Source organism: Rhinoraja longicauda, chromosome 17, assembly GCF_053455715.1.
Source record: "Rhinoraja longicauda isolate Sanriku21f chromosome 17, sRhiLon1.1, whole genome shotgun sequence".
Classification (NCBI taxonomy): Eukaryota; Metazoa; Chordata; class Chondrichthyes; order Rajiformes; family Arhynchobatidae; genus Rhinoraja; species Rhinoraja longicauda.
In genome coordinates this window covers 9661150-9685420 of record NC_135969.1, presented here as the reverse complement: position 1 = coordinate 9685420, position 24271 = coordinate 9661150, and the positions used below count along the sequence as shown (strand labels likewise).

General features: G+C 41.3%; 1 protein-coding gene across 4 annotated transcripts in view; it reads left to right on the top strand.

Moving 5' to 3' along the window:
- The window catches only part of LOC144601730 (inter-alpha-trypsin inhibitor heavy chain H3-like), a 54733-nt gene that overhangs the window by 14073 nt on the left and 16389 nt on the right, over positions 1 to 24271 (top strand). Inside the window, exons 5-18 of one of the 4 annotated variants that reach the window (XM_078414056.1) lie at positions 732 to 836; positions 1421 to 1583; positions 1936 to 2046; positions 2130 to 2258; positions 2869 to 2985; positions 3393 to 3561; positions 7784 to 7909; positions 8669 to 8850; positions 10171 to 10356; positions 12258 to 12397; positions 14055 to 14215; positions 17844 to 17942; positions 21575 to 21610; positions 23862 to 23903. In XM_078414056.1, coding sequence (XP_078270182.1) covers positions 732 to 836; positions 1421 to 1583; positions 1936 to 2046; positions 2130 to 2258; positions 2869 to 2985; positions 3393 to 3561; positions 7784 to 7909; positions 8669 to 8850; positions 10171 to 10356; positions 12258 to 12397; positions 14055 to 14215; positions 17844 to 17942; positions 21575 to 21610; positions 23862 to 23903 — 1766 coding nt within the window. The remainder of the gene's footprint in view (positions 1 to 731; positions 837 to 1420; positions 1584 to 1935; positions 2047 to 2129; positions 2259 to 2868; positions 2986 to 3392; positions 3562 to 7783; positions 7910 to 8668; positions 8851 to 10170; positions 10357 to 12257; positions 12398 to 14054; positions 14216 to 17843; positions 17943 to 21574; positions 21611 to 23861; positions 23904 to 24271) is intronic. The other 3 variants (XM_078414057.1, XM_078414058.1, XM_078414059.1) reach the window with 3 other exon arrangements.

Below are 24271 nucleotides of genomic sequence, written 5' to 3'. Positions count from 1 at the left end.
CTTCCTTCGACTTCCTCCTGCATAAAATCAGTCTGAAGAAGGTCCTTGACCTGAAACGTCACCTGTCCATTTAATCGGGAGATGCTGCCTGACCTACTGAGTTATTCCAGCATTTTGTGTTTTTCTTTGAATGAAAAATACTTTGGTCAGGCTCCATGTACACTTTTGTTTTGCATATAGCTGATAATTGATGCTTTAATAGGACATGTTAAATCATGCTATTTATTGTTTAATGAAGACGACATAAATTATCAGTGAGCAATTAATACAAACATTTGATCACATTTCAGTTGGAATTACATGGTTGTTATATCTTTTTGAGTCTGGAAAATTTGGAAAAAATGAGCAAGCATTTACAAAACCAAGTTAGCTTTTCATGTTTGTTTTTTTTGTGAATTTAATAAAAGTTCAGTCCTCCAAAGGATATTATAGGCTCATGGTATTGGTATGATTTCACAAGGAACAGTGCTTTTAAATATAAATTGCATTCTGATTGAATTTTCAGTCCAGTGCATCAAGCATTGTGATTAAGTATTTATAAAGTACCCAGCCTAACAGTCATGTAAATTGATCATTTCTATCCAACTATCCCGCTCGGTAAGAGAAGAATATTATGGAAAATTAAGTGTATCTCCTTTTTAAATTTATTCCGACTCAGTGTATAGTTAGCACTGAAAGAAATAATATTTATTTTTAGCTTAATAATATTCTTTTGTTGCTTTTCTCAATAGGACTATAAATGGTGTAAAATACACTGCAGAAGTGAAGGAGAAGGCGGCTGCTCAGAAACAGTACAAAGAAGCAGTGTCCCGGGGAGAGACAGCGGGTTTAGTAAAGTAAGAGCTAAGTAAAACATCTATAATTATAGGATGATTAGCAAAGAATTGTGATGTTTGTAAAAATAACGCAAGCATAGGGCGGCCTGGTGGCACAGCGGTAGAGTTGCTGCCTTGCATCTTTTACAGCGCCAGAGACCCGGATTCGACCCCGACTATAGGTGCTGTCTGTACGGAGTCTGTACGTTCTCCCTGTAACCACGTGGGTTATCTCCGAGATCTTTGGTTTCCTCCCACATTCCAAAGACATGCAGTTTTGTAGGTTAATTAGCTTGGTATAAATGTAAATTGTCCCTTGTGTGTGTAGGATAGTGTTAATGTGCGGGGATCGTTGGCCGGTGCAGATTCAGTGGGCCGAAGGGCCTGTTTCCGCGCTGTATCTCCAAAATAAACTAAACTAAACTAAACAATGGTGCATTGAAAACAGGATTTGCAACTGTACTCTTTCTCCACAATGAGTTGTCGTTTTAAGCTTTCCAATTGCTAATTCTGAACTATTTTCAGCCACTGCATAATATGGCAGAAACGATCTTTTTTGATCACTCCTATGTTTTAAAACTTTTCTTGTGTTCTCCTCTGCAAAGAGCGTCAGGAAGGAAAACAGAGATCTTTACGGTGTCAGTAAATATTGCACCAACTAAAAAAGTTCTGTTTGAACTAATATATGAAGAATTGTTGCAACGCAAGTTGGGGAAGTATGAAATGATCATCAGAGTAAAACCCATGCAACTTGTCAACCATTTCCAGGTACATCTATAAAATGTCTGTTGTTCCAAAACTGAAAATATTTTAACCATTGAAGCATGAAATGACTCAGCATGTCAGGCAGCCTCTGTGCAAAGAGAAACAAGAGTTAACGTTTCAGGTTGAAGACCCTTTAACTCTGTTTCTCTTTCCACAGCTACTGGCCGATCTACGAAGTGTTGCCAGCACTTTCTGTTTTTATCTCGGACTTCCAGCATCTGCAGTATTTTATTTTTAATACTTTAACCCTGGCATGCACTTTATTTTTATTTTTAATGCTTTAAGCATGGCTTGTTCTTCACATGCTAACATCATAATTGAAGTATTTAATACAATTATTATTCTTTTGTTTTAGATTGATGTCCGTATTTTTGAACCAAAGGGCATTGCTTTCCTTAATGCTAATGCAACCTTCTTAACGAAAGACTTGGAAAATGCTTTGGTAAAAAATATTACTGGAACAAAGGTGAGTTATTGCAAACCATTCCTTAATGTTCCTTTTATCAGTGTTTCTAATAGAATCTAACATCAAACTGACATTTATTTTAGGCACATGTTTCCTTCAAACCAACCTTGGATCAACAGCGCAAGTGTCCTAACTGTGGGGAAACATTATTGCATGGAGACTTCATCTTGCAGTATGATGTTAATAGAGACCTGTCCAGTGGTGACATACAGGTGAATAGATGACATTGCACATGGTTTTTACTTCTTCATGTTGTATAACACTTTATTGATTATATAGAATACAAAGTGCTGGAGTAACCCACCAGGTCAAGCAGCATCCCTGGAGAACATGGACAGGCAATGTTTTGGATTGAGAACCTTCCGCAGACTCCATGTTCTCCACAGGTGCTGCCTGACCCCACTGAGTTTAGTTTAGTTTAGAGATAAAGTGCGGAAATAGGCCCTTCGGCCCACAACGTCCGCGCCGACCAGCGATCCCCGCATATTAACACTATCCTACACACACTAGGGACAACTTTTACATTTACCAAGCCAATTTACCTACATACCTGTACGTCTTTGGAGCGTGGCAGGAAACCAAATATCTTGGAGAAAACCCATGTGGTCACGGGGAGAATGTACAAACTCCATACACACAGTACCCTTAGTCGGGATTGAACCCGGGTCTTCCGGCCCTGCAAGCACCATAAGGCAGCAACTCTACTGCCAAGCCACCGTGCCGCCCCGGAGTTACTCCAGCACTTTGTGTTCTACGCAAGGTTTTAGAATCTGTAGTTTAGTTTCCGTGTCTCCATTTTATTGATTATATGCCTCATTTCAGATTGTGAACGGATATTTTGTCCATCACTTTGCACCCACAAGTCTGCCAACAGTGCCCAAGAATGTTGTCTTTGTGATAGATCGCAGTTTCTCAATGCGTGGCCTCAAGTTTAAACAGGTATTGCAATTTACTTGATCCATCTTCAAATGAGTAAATTAAATTTTAACATTTATTTAAATATCACCTTTATTTTGAAGGCATTCATACTTATTTGACAGATACTTGAAATTCTTCACTTGTGCTATTTTACAAGACTTGCCAAATTAACAAAAGTGCATGAATATAATAAAACCTTGGACTTGCAGCAAAACTGACATTAATGATTAAATTGAGTCTGATATCTAATTACAGGACTATGAGTTGCAAATAGCCAGTTCAGCATTAATATGACCTTGCATAGTGTGCTTTCTCTTCCAAAATTTAATTGGATCAGTTCTATTCTGCTCTCAACATGGATGCATTTGATAAGGGAAAAATATCCTTAACTTGAGGCATTAATGTGAAAGTGGTCTCTTTGTTTATAGATGAAGGTTGCTCTTTTTAGAATCTTGGAGGACATGGACCTAAATGATCACTTTACAATAATCATTTTCGACTCCACTGTTGAAACATGGCGAGCTTCATTTGTCCAGGCAACGCCAGAAAATGTACTGCTGGCAAAAAAATACATCCACTACTTACGGCTGGGTGCAGGTAAAGATAAACTTTCCATGTGCCTAAAAATAAAGCAATTATGGACAGATAATAGTGCACTTTTAGAACTAGATGTAAGTTAAATGGGTTCATAATTATTACTATCATAATTGTAAAATGCAACTGCTCGTTTGTATTCTGATGTGGGATGTGAGAATCACCAAAGGGATATTTAAGGACAAACAATCAACAAGTGTTTGTTTGTGTTTAAATACCATTGGGAAGATGATGAGAAATCACCTTCTTGAACTGTGCAGTCCATCTGGTGATGGTGCTGTTTTGGTTCTGTTAGATTGTGAATTTCAAGAGGTGGATTGTTCGTGTCAAATTTCCTTGAAAGAATGATATGGAACTTGCTGTTGGTGGTGTTCAAATGTGCCTCCAGTATTCATGCTTTTAGTTTAGTTTAAATTAGTTTAGTTTAATTTAGCAATACAGCATTGAAACAGGCTCTTTGGCCCACTGAGTCCGCACAGACCAACAATCACTAGTTCTATCCGACACACCAGGAACAATTTTACAGAAACCAATTAACCAACAAATGTCTTTGGAGTGTGGGTGGAAACCAGAGCATCCAGAGAAAACCCACACGGTCACAGACAGCACCCATAGTCGGAATCGAACCTGGGTCTTGGGCGCTGTAAGGCAGAAATTCTCCTGTTGCCCCACTGTGCTGCTGTTTATGCCCTTCTAGGTAACTGAGGCCATGGTTTGGCAAGGTGACTTGGGAAAGCCTTGACCAGTGCATCTTTTAAATGATATAAACAGCGAATGGCAATTAGCTGAAGAATTCCAAGAGAGCGCAAAAAAGCATCTCCTGATGATACAGTAAAACTCCAATAATGCAGCACGCTCATGAACTTTGCTGAATTAGCAATTCGCCTGGAATGTTGGATGTTACCCCAATTAATATTCCAACATACTTTTGTTTCACTTGTTTTTTACATTAGCTTAAAGAGAGCACAATACAGAGTTCTGGTGATTTTAAAGAAAGCAGAAAGGTGAAACCCTCTAGATTCTAATTCATACTCCCTTTAAAATTACTGTGAGCTCAGTATTTTGTTCTCTTTAAACTCATTTAAACAAAACGTGAAACGTGGGCACCTCGGAAGCCAGATCCAGCCCCACCCACATTCCAGTATTCCCAACTGCGGCTCCATCTACACACCCAGCACACAATCCCAATCCCAGTCCCACTCCAACCATGCTTGTGCTCCTGCCCCATGACTCACACACTCCAGACTCACTAGTTTCACGTTTGGTTTGGGGATACAGCATAGAAACAGGCTTGTTGAACCACCGAGCCCACGGCGGCCATGCTGACAATTCACACTAGTTTATGCTATTCCGCTCTCTCATCCACTCCCTACACACCAGGGGCAATTTACAGAGACCAATTAACCTACAAACCCGCACGTCTTTGAGATGTGGGAGGAAACTGGAGGAAACCCACACGGTCACTGGGAGAGAGTGCAAAATCCATAGAGACAGCATCTGAGGTCAGGATGCAACACCGGTTCTTTGACGCTGCAAGGCAGCAGCTCTACCAGCTTTGCCACTATGCCACTCTCATGAATTAGGCAAATGCTGTAGTTGCAGCATCTCTGAGTGACCGCTCCAAAGATGTACAGGTTTGTGAGTTAATTGGCTTGATATAATTGTAAATTGTACCAAGTGTTTGTAGGATAGTGTAAGTGTGTGGGGATCATTGGTCGGCGCGGACCCCATGTGCAGGAGGGCCTGTTTCTGTACTGTATCTCTAACCTAAGCTAAAACTAAATTAAACCTTAAAAGTGGTGGTGTTTTTGTGACAGTACATGCCAATATGTTTTACCAGCACTTCTAAAAAAATTAAACGTCATAATTTCATTTGTCAGTCACGTGACATGTATGCTTATTAATTGTGCGCACACATCTTGTCAGCAAAAAAAGTCATGAGACCTTTCCAAAAATAGTTGAATCAGTGCAGAGAGAGAGATATTTCCTTTCCAATCTCCCATTGTTATGGAGAGTGGAGGTTGTAGAGGAGTTGGGAAGAGGATACCTCGGGGAGAGGGTTTGCCAGGGAGAGGGTTGCGATGGGGAAAGTGGATAAACGGAGGTGGGCAAAAGTGAAGGGTTGGTCAGGTGTTCACAGGTCAACAGTCAAATGTTTAGGGAAGTTAAATGGGAGGTGAGGCGATGCTGGGCAGATGAACTGACTCATCTATGTGCAAGAGTGCGAGGCTGGTGCAGTTGATTAGTAATGAACATTTAAAAGAAGTCACTTCCCTGGAGGAGGGCTGGACGCTTGGAAACACTCACTGAGCCAGACTGGGTGAAGTCCTTTAAAAAACCTTAAATCAGGCTTGCCGTCTATACACTATTGACTTCACTATTCTCTGAAGATAGACACAAAATGCTGGAGTAATTCAGTGGCACAGGCCGCATCTCTGGAGAGAAGAGATGGGTGAAGTTTCGGGTCGAGACCCTTCTTTAGACTCAGCATTCTCTGAGACATTATGAGCTCAAACATTTTGTGCATGAACACTCAAAGAGCTGCCGCACCACCTTGGATTATGCTTGGTATTGTCATGTAAGAACCTAAGAAATAGGAGACATCTGCACTTGGAACCTCCTGCACCATGCATTCCTGATCTTCTCCCTCAACATGAAGTGACCTCTGAACTAGCGCACCATGTTCATGGAAGTACCGTGATCAACCTTGCCTCGCTGTCATCTGCACCAACTTGAAAATGGTCCTGCAAGCCCTCCAAAATTGTGTGCCCCTTCCTTAGTTGGATGCGACCACAAATTTGGGTAATGGTGTCAAAGACTCTTGGGAAATTGCCTCATCTTGCAGATAATAGAAGATACAGCCAGGTTGAATGATAGGTGAAGGGAGGAATGTTTAAGTTGGTGAGTGCATTGCCAATCAAACCAATTACTCTATTCATGATGTTATCGAGCTTCTTGCTTATTGTTGGAACTGCACTCATTCAGATCACCATTTCATTAAACCCCTGCCATACCTTATACCTAATGGCAAGTGTTTGCAAGACCTCATTTAGATACTGATTTCAGGACACTCATCCTCCGACCTCTTTTCCGCTATAATATTCATATTAGCTGACTCAGTTAAACTTACAGATAATGATGAGCCCAATCTGTTAATGGATGTGATTCAATGCTGGTAAAGTCAGAGGCATCAGGAAATGCTCTGGGCCTGATCCATGAACCAGAAGCTCACAAACCATGTCTGTTCCAGGTGGATATTTTGGATCCAAGATCAGATTCATGTCCACACCTAGCTATGGATCCAGAAATACCAAACCTGTGGGCCTGATGTGACAACATGGATACAGTGTTGGTGGATAGAGATTTGCCATTGAATATCAATAGAATGCAGTAGTGTTGGGCGTAGATCTATCACTGTTTAACATGTGTACAACCTGTCACTTTACAACACTGTTGAACTGAACTGGTTCCTTGCTGCCACTATCTGGTTAGACCACATTTGGGTTATTGTGGGCAGTTCTGGTCACCCCAATTGAGGAAGAATGTGAAGGCTTTGGAAAGGGTACAGATATGGGTTACCAGGATGGTTCTGGATTAGAGAGTATTAGCTGCAAGGGGAGGTTGGACAAACTTGGATAGTTTTCCCTGGAGCCTTGGAGACTGAGGGGAGATCTGATAGAAGTATGTAACATTATAAGAGGCATAGAGAGGGGAACCTTTTTTCCCAGAGTGTAAATGTCAAAGACTAGAAGACATACCTTTAGGTGAGAGGGACAACATTTAAAGGAGATGTGCAGGACAAGTTTTTACACAGAATGATGGGTACTTGGAACGTGCTGCTTGGAGTAGTGGTGGAGGCAGATACGATTTAAGTGGCAGTGACATTTAAGTGGCTTTTAGAAAGGCACATGGATATGCAGTGAATGGAGGGATATGGATCATGTAAAGGCAGAGGAGATTAATTTAACTTTGGCATCATGTACTGTTCTGCATTCTATGTTCTACATATTTCTATTTTACTTGGTCTTGCACTTAGTGGTTCGTTGTCAAGGAGACTCAGTCTCTAGAATTCAACTTTTTTTCTTCATGTTTGGGCAAGCCATTTTAACCCGGATCCCAGTGGGGTATTTCCTCCCTGATTTTCATAGATAGTTTGCATAAGACATCCACTGTTGAATGTGTGCTTATAAATCAAGCTGATTACTTTTTCTTCTTTTCGCTTCAGAAACAAATATCAACGATTCTCTGCTTCTTGCTGTGACTCTTCTAGACACAGCTCACAAGCAAAAGCAATTATCTGAAAAAAGTGTGTCCATGATAATTCTCTTAACTGATGGTGATCCAAGCGTAGGTTAGTTTAAATAAATAACTTCATATTCCATATGAAATCATTGAAACAATCAGAATTCTCAAATACCGGTAGGAAGGAACTGCAGGTGCTGGTTTAAACTGTAGATAGACACAAAATGCTGGAGTAACTCAGAGGAAGACTTGACTTGACTTGACTTGACGTTTCGCTGAAGAAGGGTCCCAACCCGAAATGTCACCCGTTCTTTCTCTCCAGAGATACCGCCTGTCCTGCTTAGTCGCTCCATCATTTTGTGTCTATCTCCTCACATACTGGAAAGGATATCTTTCTGGAAAACTGAATTAAATCATAACATCATGAATTTATTAGGTTATTTATTATACACAGTGGATGGGTCGATTGTAATCATGTATTGTCTTTCCCCTGACTGGTTAGCACACAACTAAAGCTTTTCACTGTACCTCATTACACATGACAATAAACTAAACTCATCAAACTCATGTCAAGAACACATATTTTTTATAATTTTGGAAAGGTTGATTTTAACCAGTACTTAATTGTTATCATAGTTATTGAAGATTTGCAAATTTTCTGTTTTTGGACATTGTATATTTTGCCAAAAGATAAATAATAGAAACTTGGAACATAAATCCACACATGCATCATATTTGCTTACAAAGTGAAATAGATAAAAGAGAGTTGTTTTCACTCCATGTGGAGTTTCTCTTGCAAGGCCAAATTAAAACTAGGGTTGAGTGAAATATTAAACTGTGCCTAATACATAACCCAATTTTACTACAGGAGAAAAAGACCCAGCCAAAATCCAAATCAATGTCAAGAATGCCATAAAGGAGAGGTATAGCTTGTACTGCCTTGGTTTTGGTTTTGACGTTGATTACAGTTTTCTGGAGAAAATGGCGCTGGGTAATGGTGGTGTGGCTCGACTTATCTATGCTGATTCAGATGCAGCGTTGCAGCTCCAGGTAAGCAACTGGTCAAAGCAAAGCTGCATTCACAGTTAGAATCAGATTCCATCATGTGCTCTCTGTCCATGGATGGGGAATGGGTGATCGTGAAAGGTAGAGGCACTTCTGTAGCTTGCCTTTTGCTCTGCTACATTGAAGGAGCGATAAAATGTCGCCCTGGACCTGCAAAAAAAAAAAATTTGATGTAAGACCACAATGATCTCTTCAAATATGTGCAAAATTCTCCCTTATTGTTTGTGACAGCCTTGTTTTATCAATGGAACACTTTGAACAATTCCTTAAAGAGAACAAGATTAAGTTAGGTTGTGATGCACTTAAGTTGGTGGCACTTACTATGCAAGTTATTAGTGGAACCAACTATCTGATTAATACTTTCTGGAAAGGGGAAGATTGGTGAGAAACTTAAAATATATGCTCTGTAAGAAAGGACACAAATTGCTGGAGTAACTCAGCGTTTCGGGCAGCATTCCTGGAGAACGTGGATAGGCAAAGTTTTGAGTTGGGACCCTTTGTCAGACCAAAGATATCTGAAAAAGAGTTCTGACTCGAAATGTCACCAACCCATGTTCTCCAGGAATGTTGCTTGACCTGCTGAGGTACTTTGTGTCCTTTCTTGCAAACCAGTATCAAATTTATGATTGTATTTATGGTAGTAATAAAAGAGTTTACCTTGTTCCTGGGCAATGTCTTACCTTAGCTCTGTTCTCCCACCACAGAAACCTCTGCAAAGACAGCAGACCTAGCAAAAGCCCAACACAAACAGAGCTCTCAGCAGTTGATTCACTCATTCAACACCACAATGTTGGAATACCAATGTGCCCTCCCAGGTTTATTGCCACAGACGGCTGTGGGGGCCATCATTGGGCATTTTTAAAGCAGAGGTTGATAGATTCTTGACTGTTAAGGCTATCAAAGGTCACAGGAAGAAGGCAGGAGAATGGGGTTCAGAGGGAAAAATAGATCAGTGGGAATTGAATGGCGGAGTGGACTTGTTGAGCTGAATGGCTTTATTCTGCTCCTTTGTCTTATGGATTTATGCTCGCCCATTCAGTAGGAGCATGGCTGATACCGTTCTTCAAGTTTGCTTCTCCACTTAAACTTTAATTCTCTTTCTGTTAAAAACCCTTTTCAATTCCATCCTTGAATATATTCAGCCACTGATACTCACAGCTCCTTGAAATTTCCTAATATTTACACTTACAATTTGCCAATATACCTTAATGTTTCATTCAATTTTTGTTTTTTGATAGTTGTTTTTATGTTTAAAAAAGTTTATACCCTTCATTATGTGTGAATATGCTAATTGTTTTGTTTCAGGGTTTTTATGAGGAAGTTGCAAATCCCTTGCTTTTGGATGTTGAGCTCCTATATCTAGGGAATGCAATTTCTGAACTGACAGAAGCTAGTTTTAGACAGTTTTACGGTGGTTCTGAAATTGTGGTAGCTGGCAAAATATCGGACAACAATCTGGATGTGTTCATGGTGGAAATTAGAGCACAAACTGTAAGTCTCTGGCTTCCGTACCTTGTGTTCTATAGCTCTTTGCAATGCACTTGCTTTTAATACCCTGTACTATAAAGCAGGATGAAACTAGATTGCGACAAAATATTAGTTCAATTTCTAGGATAATCAATTATAGACAATAGACAATAGGTGCATGAGGAGGCCATTCGGCCCTTTGAGCCAGCACCGCCATTCAAGGTGATCATGGTTGATCATTCTCAATCAATACCCCGTTCCTACCTTCTCCCCATACCCTCTGACTCCGCTATCCTTAAGAGCTCTATCTAGCTCTCTCTTGAATGCATTCAGAGAATTGGCCTCCACTGCCTTCTGAGGCAGAGAATTCCACTTTGACTAACTTCACAATTAAGAACAAAAGAGTTGGGGAACAGAAGACCTGGTTTTATGTGACAGTTTATATATTTTTTCTGAAACAGTTCAAAACTTTGTAGAGTTGATTATCTTTTTCTGCAAGTTCGGCTGCAAGTGTGGCAGCTGACTTAGACACAAGATTTGTTGAGTGCAAGTGTACGGAATTACACATTTGCCTTTGGTGGCTTTGGTTGAGATTGGCCGTAAGTAGTGTCCTCACCTCTTTGAACAGTGGCAGGAGATGTTTATTTTAAATCTTCCATCCATGTCATTCCTAACACTTGGAAAATGCTCCGAGTGTTTCACACAGAAACAAACTGTGTGTTTTGTCCTGAGTTATGCAGTAAAAGAGTTAACAGCTTTGAAAAATGCCTTTAAAGGATGAAAGAAAGCAAGGCGGAGGATATAGGGTTAGTTCTAGCAATTACTCACATGGAAAAAGGGAAAGGAGACATACCTGGCCCGAACTGGAGAAATATGAGCTTGAGACAACCGATGACTTCTTATTCAAGATGACATTGTTGCCAAAAAAGCCTTTTAATTTGGTTGATATTTTGTGTTTTGCTTACCATTCACCACATCCACTGTCTTACCTTCTTAGTTCTCATTTATTTGATCAATTTTGGCCACTGTTCTCGACTATCCCACTAAACATGATGGTATCTGAACTCCTCACTGCAAGGAGGCTGGGAGTGTTTACCACCACAAAACATTCCATGGGCACTAAGTAATTTTGCTGGTCTTGCTTTTTTTTCCCCCATATTTGCCAGGATGGAAGAGTTTCATTTAAGTGGTGCCTTTTCTGGTCTCAAATTTGCCTTAGATAACACAAATATAGCTTTGACTTTCAATGCAAAAAACGAACTGCCGGGGGAACTCGGTATCTGTGGAGGCAGCATCTGTGGAGAGAAATGGTCAGACGATGTTACAAGTTGGGACCCTTCAGACTAAAGGATCCCAGCATGAAATGTTGTCTGTCCACTTCCCTCCACAGTTGTTGCCTGACCCACGAAGCTCCTCTAGCAGTTTTTTGCTCGCGATTCCAGCGTATGTAGTCTCTCATTGTCTTCTTGAAATTCAGCGTTTGCTTTATGGTAGAAAAATGCCACCAATCAGCAATTATGTAAATGACCAGTCTGTATGTATTTCTTGGAGGTCAGGAAAAATGTGAATATAAATAATTCACTGACTTTCTTGAAGAAGAACAATGGTTTCGCACTTTTTTTGAAAATACAAATGAAGCTTCAATATGATACATCTTATCTAAGGGGCCAACAGCTGCAGAAATTAACTTTCAAAACAATAGGGTGTTAGTCTAACTTTGTGTACAACTTTTAAACAAATGTAAACCCTAGAATTTATAATATAAGAGCAACAATTCTACCAACTAACCAAACTAGTTTGCCACTTTGTGCATTTTTAATAGATTTCCATTAACCATCAAAAGATTTTGGTTAATTAACAAAGTGGAATGTGGTTTGGATTCTAAAGCTGATATTTTTAGCAAAACTGTTGTAATTTCTTTGCAGGCCAATGGAAATTTATCTCTTGAAGGTAACGTCAACATTTTGGAAGCAGAGAGCATTCTTGAACTTCAGAAATACATTTTTGGTGACTTCACTGAGAGATTGTGGGGTTACTTGACTATTCAACAGCTCCTGAAACAAAGGTAAATTGGAAAATGACTTTTTTTAATCTACAAAATTGCATCATAGAAAATTAGCATGCAGAAGGGGCCAATTTCATATCCAAAACGAATTTCGAACAGATTATCATTCATTAATACAATTCCCTTGAGGATGGATTTCATTCATTTTATGGTTCATGTTCATAAGTCATAGGAGCAGAATTCGGACATTTGGCCTATTGAGTCACTTTGCGTTCAATCATGGCTGATCTATATTTTCCTCTCAACCCCATTCTCCTGCCTTCTCCCCATGACCTGAGACACCCTTACTAATCCTGTCAATCTCCACTTGAAAAATACGTAATGACTTGGCCTCCACAGCAATTAATTCCACAGATTTACCACCCTCTGGCTAACAAAATTCCCCCTCATCTCCTTTCTGAAGTTACACCCTTTTATTCCGAGGCTGCGCTCTCTGGTCCTGGACTCTCCCATTAGGGGAAACATCCTCTCTGCATCCACTCCATCCAGGCCTTTCACTATTCGGTAAATGGTGTGCGAAGCATGGACTGTGCTTTGCCCAAATGCCAACATGGGTGTCATAGAAAATGTCCCTGTTTTCTCAGCTGGGATTGACACTAGTTGGTCAAGTTGCTCATTTTGAACATTCTCATAAGCTCTTGCTTCTATATACTTGGGTTCTGCAAGTAGACGCAGACCGTACCAAACCTGGGAATCATATTAAACACTTGAATGTGCCGCAAATGCAGTATTGGGTTCAGTTTCGGTTCAATTTAGGAAGGCTGTTAAGGTCCGAAAGAAGATGCACAAGATATTTACTTGAATGATTGCAGGTGTGATGGGTTTCAGATACGATGCTGGACCTGGATGGGGGGGAATTTGAAATGGGGGTTGACTGGACTTATTATCCTTTGAACAAGGATGGCGATAGCAAACAAGGGGCGCAGCAGTAGAGTTGCTGCCTTACAATGCCTGAGACCCAGGTTCGATCCCGACGACGAGTGCTGTCTGTATGGAGTTTGTACGTTCGTCCCGTGATCGCGTGGGTTTTGTCCGAGATCTTCAATTTCCTCCCACCCTCTAAAGATGCACAGGTTTCTAGGTCAATTGACTTGCTATAAATGTAAATTGTTCCTTGTGTGTGTGTGGGATAGGGTTGATGTGTGGGGATCGCTGGTCGGCACGGACTCGGTGAGCCTAAGGGCCTGTTTCCACGCCTATCTCTAATCTAAACTAAACTAAACTAAAAGTGATTTGAAAGAAGTGAACAAGACCATAATGGGTTTAGATAGATAAATAATGATGAGCTGCTCCCATTAGAAGGAGGTTTGCAAACACCGGAGACACAAATTCAAAGTGACGAGCAACGAACTTGAGTACGTAAGGAAAAGGTCTTTTACGCGGAGAATGGTTTTGATCTATAAGTAATGTGGATACTGAGTCGATATAGATTTTCAAATGGGAACTAGATTGGGGAATGAATGAAAATTATATACAGGCTATGTTGAGGGAGGGGATGTTTGAATGAATAGATGGGGCTGGAAAAGGACTGTGTCAGCAGAGTTACGGCTTTTATAAATGAAAGTATATGGACAGAAATTGGTGGGAACTTTGGAGAAAAAAACATATGATAGTTAATATTTAATCAATATATCATTTCATCTGTTTCCACGTTCAGTGTTTCAGCAGCGTCAGGAGAAAAGACAATACTTAATAACAAAGCCTTGGAACTTTCGTTGAAGTACAACTTTGTGACGCCACTCACATCAATGGTTGTGACTAAACCAGAGGAGGACCAAGCAGATAGAATCCTCATGGTTGACAAAGTCACAGGAAGGGGTAATCTTTGTTTCTATATTACCTGGTTAAAGTTGCTCTTATAATTATATATTTTAAGCTTTAATCCATCAATCGGAAATATTTCCTCTATTAAAAACTATTAGAAAACTTATCTTGAAAGTGACTTTGTCTTAAAGTCGCTTTTACCAAACACAGATAATGCACCTAATGGATTTATGTTATTTCAAAGCATCAACATTTGGTGACTTATCTGTTGATATCGCTGTGGTAATTTCTAGGTTTGCATATTCTTGCAATATTTGCATTCCCAAAAATATAATAATTAACACTCTAATTCATCCTTTGGAAATGAATAACTGCTAAGCCAACCCTTCAGAATAAATATGCTTCTCAGTATATGCCGCTATCTTCCCGAAGAGCAGTACTTTAGAATCCTCGCTGCTACTTTAAAGCTTTTCTTTTACATGAGCTGTCCAATACAGCCTGGAAATTGAACTCATTAATGTAGTCTTAGTGCAGGACAACTTGTGAATAATCCTTGGGTGCACAAACCATCCATTCCCATTATATTCTTTTGTCATTCAGAGAGTCATAGAGTCACAGAGAGATCCAGTGTGGAAACAGGCCCTTCGGCCCAACTTGCCCACACCGACCAATATGTCCCAGCTACACGAGTCCCATCTGCCCGCATTTGGTCCATATCCCTCCAAACCTGTCCTATCCATGTACCTACCTGTTTCTTAAATGTTGGGATGGTGCCTACCTCAACTACCTCCTCTGGCAGCTTGTTCCATACATCCACCACCCTTTGTGTGAAAAGTTTACCCCTCAGATTCCTATTAAATTGTTTCCCCTTCACCTTAAACCCAAGTCCTCTGGACCTCGATTCACCTACTCTGGGCAAGAGACTCTGTGCATCTCGAGTGCAGCGGAGAGGATTAATTTCCTAAAAATTGATGCAAAAAGCAAATAGCACAATCTCTGGGACATTGTGAGAGAGGATATTTTTTCCCTGGTTATCCATGGAAGCTTGTTTCTGCTGCATTATGAAGTTGGTGATGTGGCTGGGCTGCTGGCATGTCGCAATGTCAAACCAAACACTGAAGCCGTCGTCCAAAAATCACTCACCAGATTGTCATGTTGTTGCAGATGATCACATCGGAGGTCATTTTGGGACAGAACACCCTAACACCCTCCCAGCTGTGTGTGGCTTATGAATTCTTTGGGTAGTAAATATTGTCTTCAGAGATGCAATCTCTTTGTTCACAGCCGCATTTACCCCTTCCCTCCATTTTACTCTTGCAACTCCATTTTATTATAACATAGAATCTTTCTCTTGGAAAAGATGACCCACTGTGGAGCATCAATAGTACCCCAGTGGCTTCACAGGCAGTGAGAGGTACAACTAACACTGCTTGTCTCAGGTATTTATTCCCTCACCATGTATCCATACACTGTAAATGGATTGATTGTAATCATGTGTTGTCTTTCTGCTGACTGGTTAGCACGCAACAAAAGCTTTTCACTGTACCTCGGTACACGTGGCAATAAACTCAACTAAACTAAACTAAACTAAATTAAACTATTGTTTGCTAGTTCACTTTTTTGTTGAAATGATGCATGAATAACCCTCTGCCCAATTAGCACCCTGAACACCAGCAGATCTTCCCTTCTTGGGAAACTCATCAGCAGAGAGAATCCCTCTCCTTCCATTCTTTGCGGGGTGAAGTTAATGGAATTGAGTCCTCATCTGTGTCATTGTTACTGTTGTCATTTTATCCACTTTACCAAAACACTGAGGAGTGCCCTTCTACGAACTGTGTAGGTTAGAATACGTGCAATGGATCGGGAAAGCAACAAAAGCCAGCTATGTATCCTCACTACTGAGCAGCTATGGGCTGGATGTGGAGAGGATGTTTCCATGAGTGGGAGAGTCTAGGAGCAGATAGCACAGCCACAGAATAAAGGCTGTATCTTTAGAAAGGAGACGAGGAGGATATTCTGTAGTCGGGGGGTGGTGAATCTGTGGTATTCATTGCCACGGACGGCTGTAGAGGCCAAGTCATTGGTTATTTTTAAAGTTGAGATTGACAGGTTCTTGATTAGTAAGGGTGTCAAAGGTAACTGGGAGAAGGCAGGAGAATGGGGTTGAGAGAGCAAGAGAGATCGGCCATGATTGAATGGCAGAGTAGACTCGATGGGCCAAATGGCCTCATTCTGCTCCTATGACCTGTGAATTTCAGAACATGCTTGATTCAGCCCATTCTCTGCTGTTGTCTCTCCATCTCTCTACATGGTCTTCCCTTGACGGCAAATTTTGAGGCACTTTTGTTTCAAGTGTGCGGGAGGAGGGACTGCCAGTGTCAGGCGGAGTGGTTGGCAGCAGATTTTGGAGCAGATTTAGCCAGTGGATTCTGATCTTTAGCCACCCAACTGCCCTGATGGTCTTTCCACAGTAAATTCCTCTGATCAGACATTTAAATATAGTTCAAGAGAATCTAAATAATTTTTTTTAATGTAATTTGAAAATATTTTTAAAATACATTTGAACCGAGAGCATATTTAAGGCGAGGACTTTATTCTTTGGACTTGACTTTACTTATTCTTTAGACTTCTGCGCCGACCAGCGATCACCCCGTACACTATCACTACGCTGCACACTAGGGACAATTTACAAACCTGTATGTCCTTAGCGCGTGGGAGAAAACCCACGGGGTCACAGGGGTAACGTGCAAACTCTGTACAGGCAACACCCGTGGTCAGGATTGAACCCTCGTCCCTGGCACTGTATGGCAGCAACTCTACTGCTGTGGCACAGTGCTGCCTTTAATTAAAGGCCTTTAATTTATTTTAATTCCTTGGTGCACATTGGTATATGGCATTTAATTGGATGGGAGCTTGATATGGCGAACCATGGTGGGCCAAATGGACAGCTTCCATACCATATTACTCTATGACCTTTGATACACTTTAATGTGTCGTGGGGAGCCCAAGGGGCTGTATAAATATGAGGTCCTGCTTTACTAATTATAGACACAACTATCACTGGAATTTAGAAGATTGAGGGGGGATCTTATAGAAACTTACAAAATTCTTAAGGGGTTGGACAGGCTAGATGCTGGAAGATTGTTCCCGATGTTGGGGAAGTCCAGAACAAGGGGTCACAGTTTAAGGATAAGGGGAAAGTCTTTTAGGACTGAGATGAGAACGTTTTTTTTCACACAGAGAGTGGTGAATCTGTGAAATTCTCTGCCACAGAAGGTAGTTGAGGCCAGTTCATTGGCTATATTTAAGAGGGAGTTAGATGTGGCCCTTGTGGCTAAAGGGATCAGGGGGTATGGAGAGAAGGCAGGTACGGGATACTGAGTTGGATGATCAGCCATGATCATATTGAATGGCGGTGCAGGCTCGAAGGGCCGAATGGCCTACTCCTGCACCTATTTTCTATGTTTCTATGTTTCTATGTAACTACACAAATTGAAGAGTTTGTATCTGCAGGTGTCATGTAATGACACTTTCCATTTGATTTGATGCAAGACCGTTAGTAAACTGAATTAATTAATAATCTATTTGAAATAAAATGGTCACAGAAGAGCTTCACTGGTGACCATAAGATAGTGACACAAATTAACGTAAGGAGATTTATTGAAACTTTCTTTTGACCCAGCCAATCTCCAGACAGTACAGAGTGGAAGGGTCTCAGCTGGACAAATGGGACCCAGAGAACCAACAAGGAATATTCCTGGATCACACATTAGAACAACTGGTAAGATTTTCTTTCAATTAAATGTAGGCACGCGTATATATTTTCTGGTAACAGTATTAATCAAGCAAGCTAACTGTCGTTTATGTTTATGTTCAATGTAGTGACAATTGGCATCAAAACATTGTTGCTGCAAAGAATGTCCCTGTTCCCCCAAATCAGCCATCTCAGCTTTTTGCTAAATCAGCACATCCGTCCCATTCACCTGGACTGCCTTCACATCCCTGCAAAGTTCTTTTGCAAATTTATTTCCCTCAAGTATAGTCATCCAGCTTGGATACAGGCCATCTAGCCCACCATGTCCACATTCCTTGGTACTTTTTGAAAGACATGATAGAATCTGTTCCCACCATATATTCAGCAGTGCATTCCGTTCTCTGCACAAAAAGAGTTTTCCTCCCTTCAGCTGTAGTAAACAGCGCCAACTTCACTTGTCTATCCTTGCAAATGTAGCCTCTGAACCCAGGAACCATTCTTGAAAATATTTACTGAGCCCTCGCTCGTGTGATAACAACTTTCCTCTAAGAGACAATGTGGTAATGTGTGGTAGTGGCTTTACCAGCTGCTCCATTGTGTAACCTATATTACTTACTTACTCACTGCCCATTATGGCTCCTGGCATGTAGGGCAACAACGAAGGTCCTCATCAGTAGTGTTGAGTCCTTCAGTTGTTGTTTCCGTAACATATTCGTTTTACGAGGCAGGGTTGTTAGCCCTGTGCTCAACTCCCAACCTGGAGGACCAGTGGATCACTCTTCGTCTCGTCTCTACCCTTCGACCTGTCCAGCATGGGAAACACTAACAGGAGACGAATCTCCCGCTGGCATAGCTCTAGGGGTCACTGAGACACACAAACTTCCCGACCACGACAAGGTTGCAATCCAACGGGGAGGTAACCTATATTAGGCTAACTAAAATCCTGTATTTTGCTCTTCTTTGTAGTCACCTTGCATATTTGCTTCTCTCTTTCTCTTCTACTCAATGATGACATGTAGGAACAGTGCAATATCTCTTTTACATTTTCTTAGTTCTAGGCAAACAGGTTTCTCTCTTTGACTACCTTGCACCATCCTTGCTCTCCAGTACAAGAATATTCACTATAATCAGTACTCCTTCCCCTTTCATTCCTTCCCTATCTTTCCTACACACGTTGTATCCGGGAACAGTTAATACCTCGTCCTCCTGCTTTTTGAACCAGGTTTGTTATTGCAATCACATCAAGCTTTCACGCAGCTATCTATACCCATAGTTTATCAACCTTGTTTATCTTCAGCTGTCAAGGTCTTAAACTCTGGAATATGTTTTTGCTGGCGCACTCATTATGTTTAGACACTCTATTTCTTCTCAGTGAACTCTGGTAAGCATTAGCTCCGACAATGCCTTGCACAATTGCTGTTTCATTTCTTTCTAACTTCCTAAATAACCCTTCGCTTGAGCCCTTACATTCTTTTAACAACCTGGTTTTTAATCCCTTTTGACTCTGCTCTCAGGTGCTACCACCCTGCCAAACAATTTAAAACCACAACCAACAGAAACTGTTAGAACATTGGTCCTGTTCTTGTTAAGGTCCAATTTATCTGGCCTACCGAGTCCCATCCCCCTTGGTAACCATCCCAGCTCCCCTCGTAACCATCCATCCCCCTGGTAACCATCCCAACCCCCCTGGTAACCATCCCAGTTTCCCAGGTAACCATCCCAACCCCTCTGGTAACCATCCAACCCCCCTGGTAACCATCCCAACTCCCCTGGTAACCATCCCAACCCCCCTGGTAACCATCCCAACCCCTCTGGTAACCATCCCAACCCCTCTGGTAACCATCCCAACCCAACCCCCCTGGTAACCATCCCACCCCCCCTGGTAACCATCCCAACCCCTCTGGTAACCATCCACCCCCCTGGTAACCATCCCAACCCCCCTGGTAACCATCCCAGTTCCCCATGTAACCATCCCAACTTCCCTGGTAACCATCCCAACTCCCCTGGTAACCATCCCAACTTCCCTGGTAACTATCCCAACTTCCCTGGTAACCATCTCAACTTCCCTGGTAACCATCCCAACTTCCCTGGTAACCATCCCAACTTCCCTGCTAACCATCCCAACTTCCCTAGTAACCATCCCAACTTCCCTGGTGACCATCCCAAACCCCCTGGTAACCATCCCAACTCCCTAAAAACCATAACAATTCCCCAGGAATTTAAAACTCTTCCTCATACATCATCTTCCCAGCTTTAGACCCAACTGCTTTATTTTCCTATACACAATAACATGCGGTATTCACAGTAATCCAAAGATTATTGATTTTGAGCTCTTACTTTTTAACCTTTTTGCTAATTCTCTAAATTCTGCCTACAGTACCTCAACCCGCCTTCTACTTATGTTATTGATGCTGATATGGATCGTGAACTCTGGCTCCTTACCCATCCCCTCCAACAGATTTTACAGTCCACCCAATGATACCCCTGACCCTGACATCAAAGAGGCAACTTACCATCCTTGAGTTGTTTCTACAACCACAGAAAAAACTGTCTGTGCCCCGAACAAGTAAATCGCTTATCACTTTTGTTCTCTTATTTATCATCCTCCCCTCCTGTGCAACCTTGCCAGTTGCTGTGTCACAATGATTCGATGATACTTTATTGTTACATGTACCGAGGTACAGTGAAATACTTTGTTTTGCATTCAACCCGGTAAAATCATATAGCAGACCTCACCTCGGCAGCACACAAGTGTCCCAAATAAAGTTTCTGACACCGACAAAGTTACAAAAGTTCATCGAACAGTCCTATCTTCCAATCTTCTGCCTGCCACTGCACATGGCAGTAGACCACTCCTTCCCCCCCCCCCCTCCCTCCCCTGTCCCCCACCTCGCCCCTCTGGGTCCCCTCTTCATTCTTGACCCCCCCTCTGATTGCATCCTTCTAAACTCTTACAGTAACCTAAAAGGATAGAGGCTGCTACAGAGTGAGAATGACAGATGATATTCTCATCAAATCTTACCCAGACAACACGTAGTCCCAGATAGTCTCATCAAATCTTACCCAAAAACGTACAAAATTGATCATTAAAGCAAATTAAGTTCAACAGCTACTCCCATTTACACAGCACCATTAAGAGAATAAACATATTGACAAATAAAATTCAACATCAAAAAGGACACAAAGTGCTGGAATCACTCAACGGGTCAATTAGCATCTCAGGAGAACATGAATAGGTTATATTTTGGGTCTGAAGAAGATTCACAACCCGAAATGTCACCTTTCCATGTTGTCCAGCGATGCTGCCCGACCCTCTAAGTTTCTCCGGCACTTTGTGCCCTTTTGTGTAAACCAGCATCAGCAGTTCTTCGTTTTTTAAAATTTTACATCAAGTCCGAATATGAGGTGAAATAACCAACATGTTGGTCAAAGTGGTGGATTTAGGGGAGCACTTTGAAGGAGAAATGAGAGGCAGAGAGTTAAAGCAGAACGGAGAAGAAATTCCTGAAGTTGTGGTCTCAACAGATGAGGAATGTTACTTTAACAGTGGGTAAGTGGGTTTGAGGATAATGGGGGAATGGGATTTATGGATGTTAAAAGGTATGATCCAGGATTTGAATGCTTTGATGCTTCCAGAGATATTTTGATTTCTGATTCAGGCACAATCAGACGTCCAAACTATTCATATTCTTTAGGTAAGCTTGTTGTATTTTTCCAAAATAAAATCTTTCATTATTTGTAGCTCATTTTATAATGTTTCATGAAAAATCATATATCTTTAATTGAGCCATGCTACATTCTAAGAAAATCTATTTGTACTATATTTGTATATTATTATATGATAATATCTTCCTAAACTCTGATATCTGGCTTCCAAGTTAGTTGTTTGGTTTGGTTTAAACATACAGTGTGGAAACAGGTTGTTCAGCCCACCGAGTGCATCCCGACCAGTGGTCCCCGCACACACTATCCGACACGCTACGAACGATTTACAATTTTCACCTAAGCCAATTAACCTACAAACCTGTACGTCTTTGGAGTGTGGGAGGAAACCGGAGCACCCGGGGGAAACTGCATGTGGTCACGGGAAAAACGTACAAACTCCATACAGGAAGCACCCGTAGTCAGGATCGAACCCGATCTCTGGCGCTGTAAGGCAGCAACTCCACTGCTGTGCTACCATGCCAACCCTAATTTGTTTGGAAATTCTGCTTCATCGCCATCTTGCTCACTCATTAGTTCAGAACGTGAGACTAGACCAGAGAGCTCGCAGGATATGCATTCAGAGAGGGGGCTGGAGTGCAGCCTAAACTAGAATTAGGGTCTGCAACACCAGGGGTTAGAAACATGGCGAGGTTTGCAACCAGAATCAGAACCTGGAGTAGAAACAGGCAACTGCAGAAGCTGTTCTACAAAGAAAGATACAAAGTGCTGGCACAACGCAGCAGGTCAGTCAGCATCCCTGGAAAACATGTGTAAGTGACATGACAAAGGGTGGTGAATGTATACAAAGGGTGGTGGATGTATCCAAAAGGTGGTGGATGTATGGAACATGAAGCCAGAAGAGTAAGTTGAGGCAGGGACTATCCCAATGTATAAGAAACAGTTAGACAGGTACATGGATAGGACAGGTTTGGAGGGATATGGATCAAATGCTGGCAGGTGGGACTAGTGTAGCTGGGACATGTTGGCCGGTGTGGGCAAGTTGGGCCGAAGGGCCTGTTTCCACACTGTATCACTCGATGACTCTATGACGAAGTGATGTTTTGGGTCGGGACCATTCTTCAGAGACTGGAGAAGAGTCCAGACCCAAAGGGTCACCCGTTGCTGTTCTCCAGGGATGCTGCCCGTCCCGCTTAGCTCCAGCACGTTGTGTCTATTTTTGCAGATCTTGGAGTACTTGTATATTTCTCGTTCCCTTTAAACTTAACTGGAAAATCTATTATACCAGTGTGTAACATAAAAATAGTGACATAAAAGTGAATCTGTGGTTGTAATAGCAATAATGTCCAATTGTACAGAAAAGCAGGTAGAGTGGTTCCACCAAAGTCCTGAGGGTGTCAGATTAGTGGGTTGTTACTGCCTAGGGTTTTGGCAATGTTAACAGATTTTTCCACGAAAAACAAATGTCTCTTCTGTAAGATTTAGAGACATATTTGAGTCGTATTTGATATTTTTACTTTGGAATTACATAACCGTTTGGGCATAAACCTTTAAGGGAAGTCAGTGACACTCGGGATAGTTCTCTTTTTGTTTATTGATACATATTGATGCAGCAGTGATATATTTACTGATGGATTAATGATTGAATTTGTGCAGTTGATAGTCCTTTTTCAAATGCATAAACTTTGCTGATAAACGTAGTTAGACATCTAAGTAAGGTACATTCAATCTTTAAAATACAGATTTGAAGTTTTAGTTACAGATGCAGTTTCAGTTACTTTTTAAGATTAATATTTATAAAAGTTATAACGTGTTCTAAAAATAACAATTCCTTTTGAAATAAGTTAGTGTAGTTTAGTCGTAATGCTAAATAGAATTCCTGCTGAGTCTGTAGAGTATGGACAAGGACAGTGTTGTGCAAACACCTATTTTTTCCTGTCATTTCCACGAATGTTTTAAACAATCGAAGATATTTCTAAACAATATTTGTTCAGCCTATATTTGTTCAACAATATTTGGTCTGAAGAATGGTTCTGACCTGAAACATCACCTATCCATGTTCTCCAGAGATGCTGCCTGACCTGCTGATTTACTTCAGCATTTTGTGTCTATCCCTGCTGAAACAGCACCTGCAGTTCCTTGTCATTGTGATATTTGTTCAACATTGCATGGCAAATTTAAACAAAAATATAGGAAATGGTTTAATCATTTTCATCTTTGCAATGATATCAATTTAATGTAAGCCAGCTATGATTTATTTTCTGTAAATCTGCTCTCTCATAGGGAACGCTGAAGCATTGATGATGGAGGAGAGCCCTGAAAGAGGTATATTAAATTATGAGAGGCATAGATAGGGTAGACAGTCAGAACCTTATTTCCCAGGGTGGAAATGTCAAGGAGTACAGGGTATGGCTCTAAGGTGAGAGGGGCAAAGTTTAAAGGAGATGTGCAGGGAAATGTTTTACTCGGAGTGCTGCCATGCTTGGTGGTGGAGGAAGATGTGATAGTGGCGTTTTAAGAGACTTTTAGATAGGCATGTGGGTAAAAACATAGAAAAATAGGTGCAGGAGTAGGCCATTCGGCCCTTTGAGTCAGCACCGCCATTCAATATGATCATGGCTGATTATCTAAAATCAGTACCCCGTTCCTGCTTTTTCCCCATATCCCTTGATTCCGTTAGTGCTAAAAGCTAA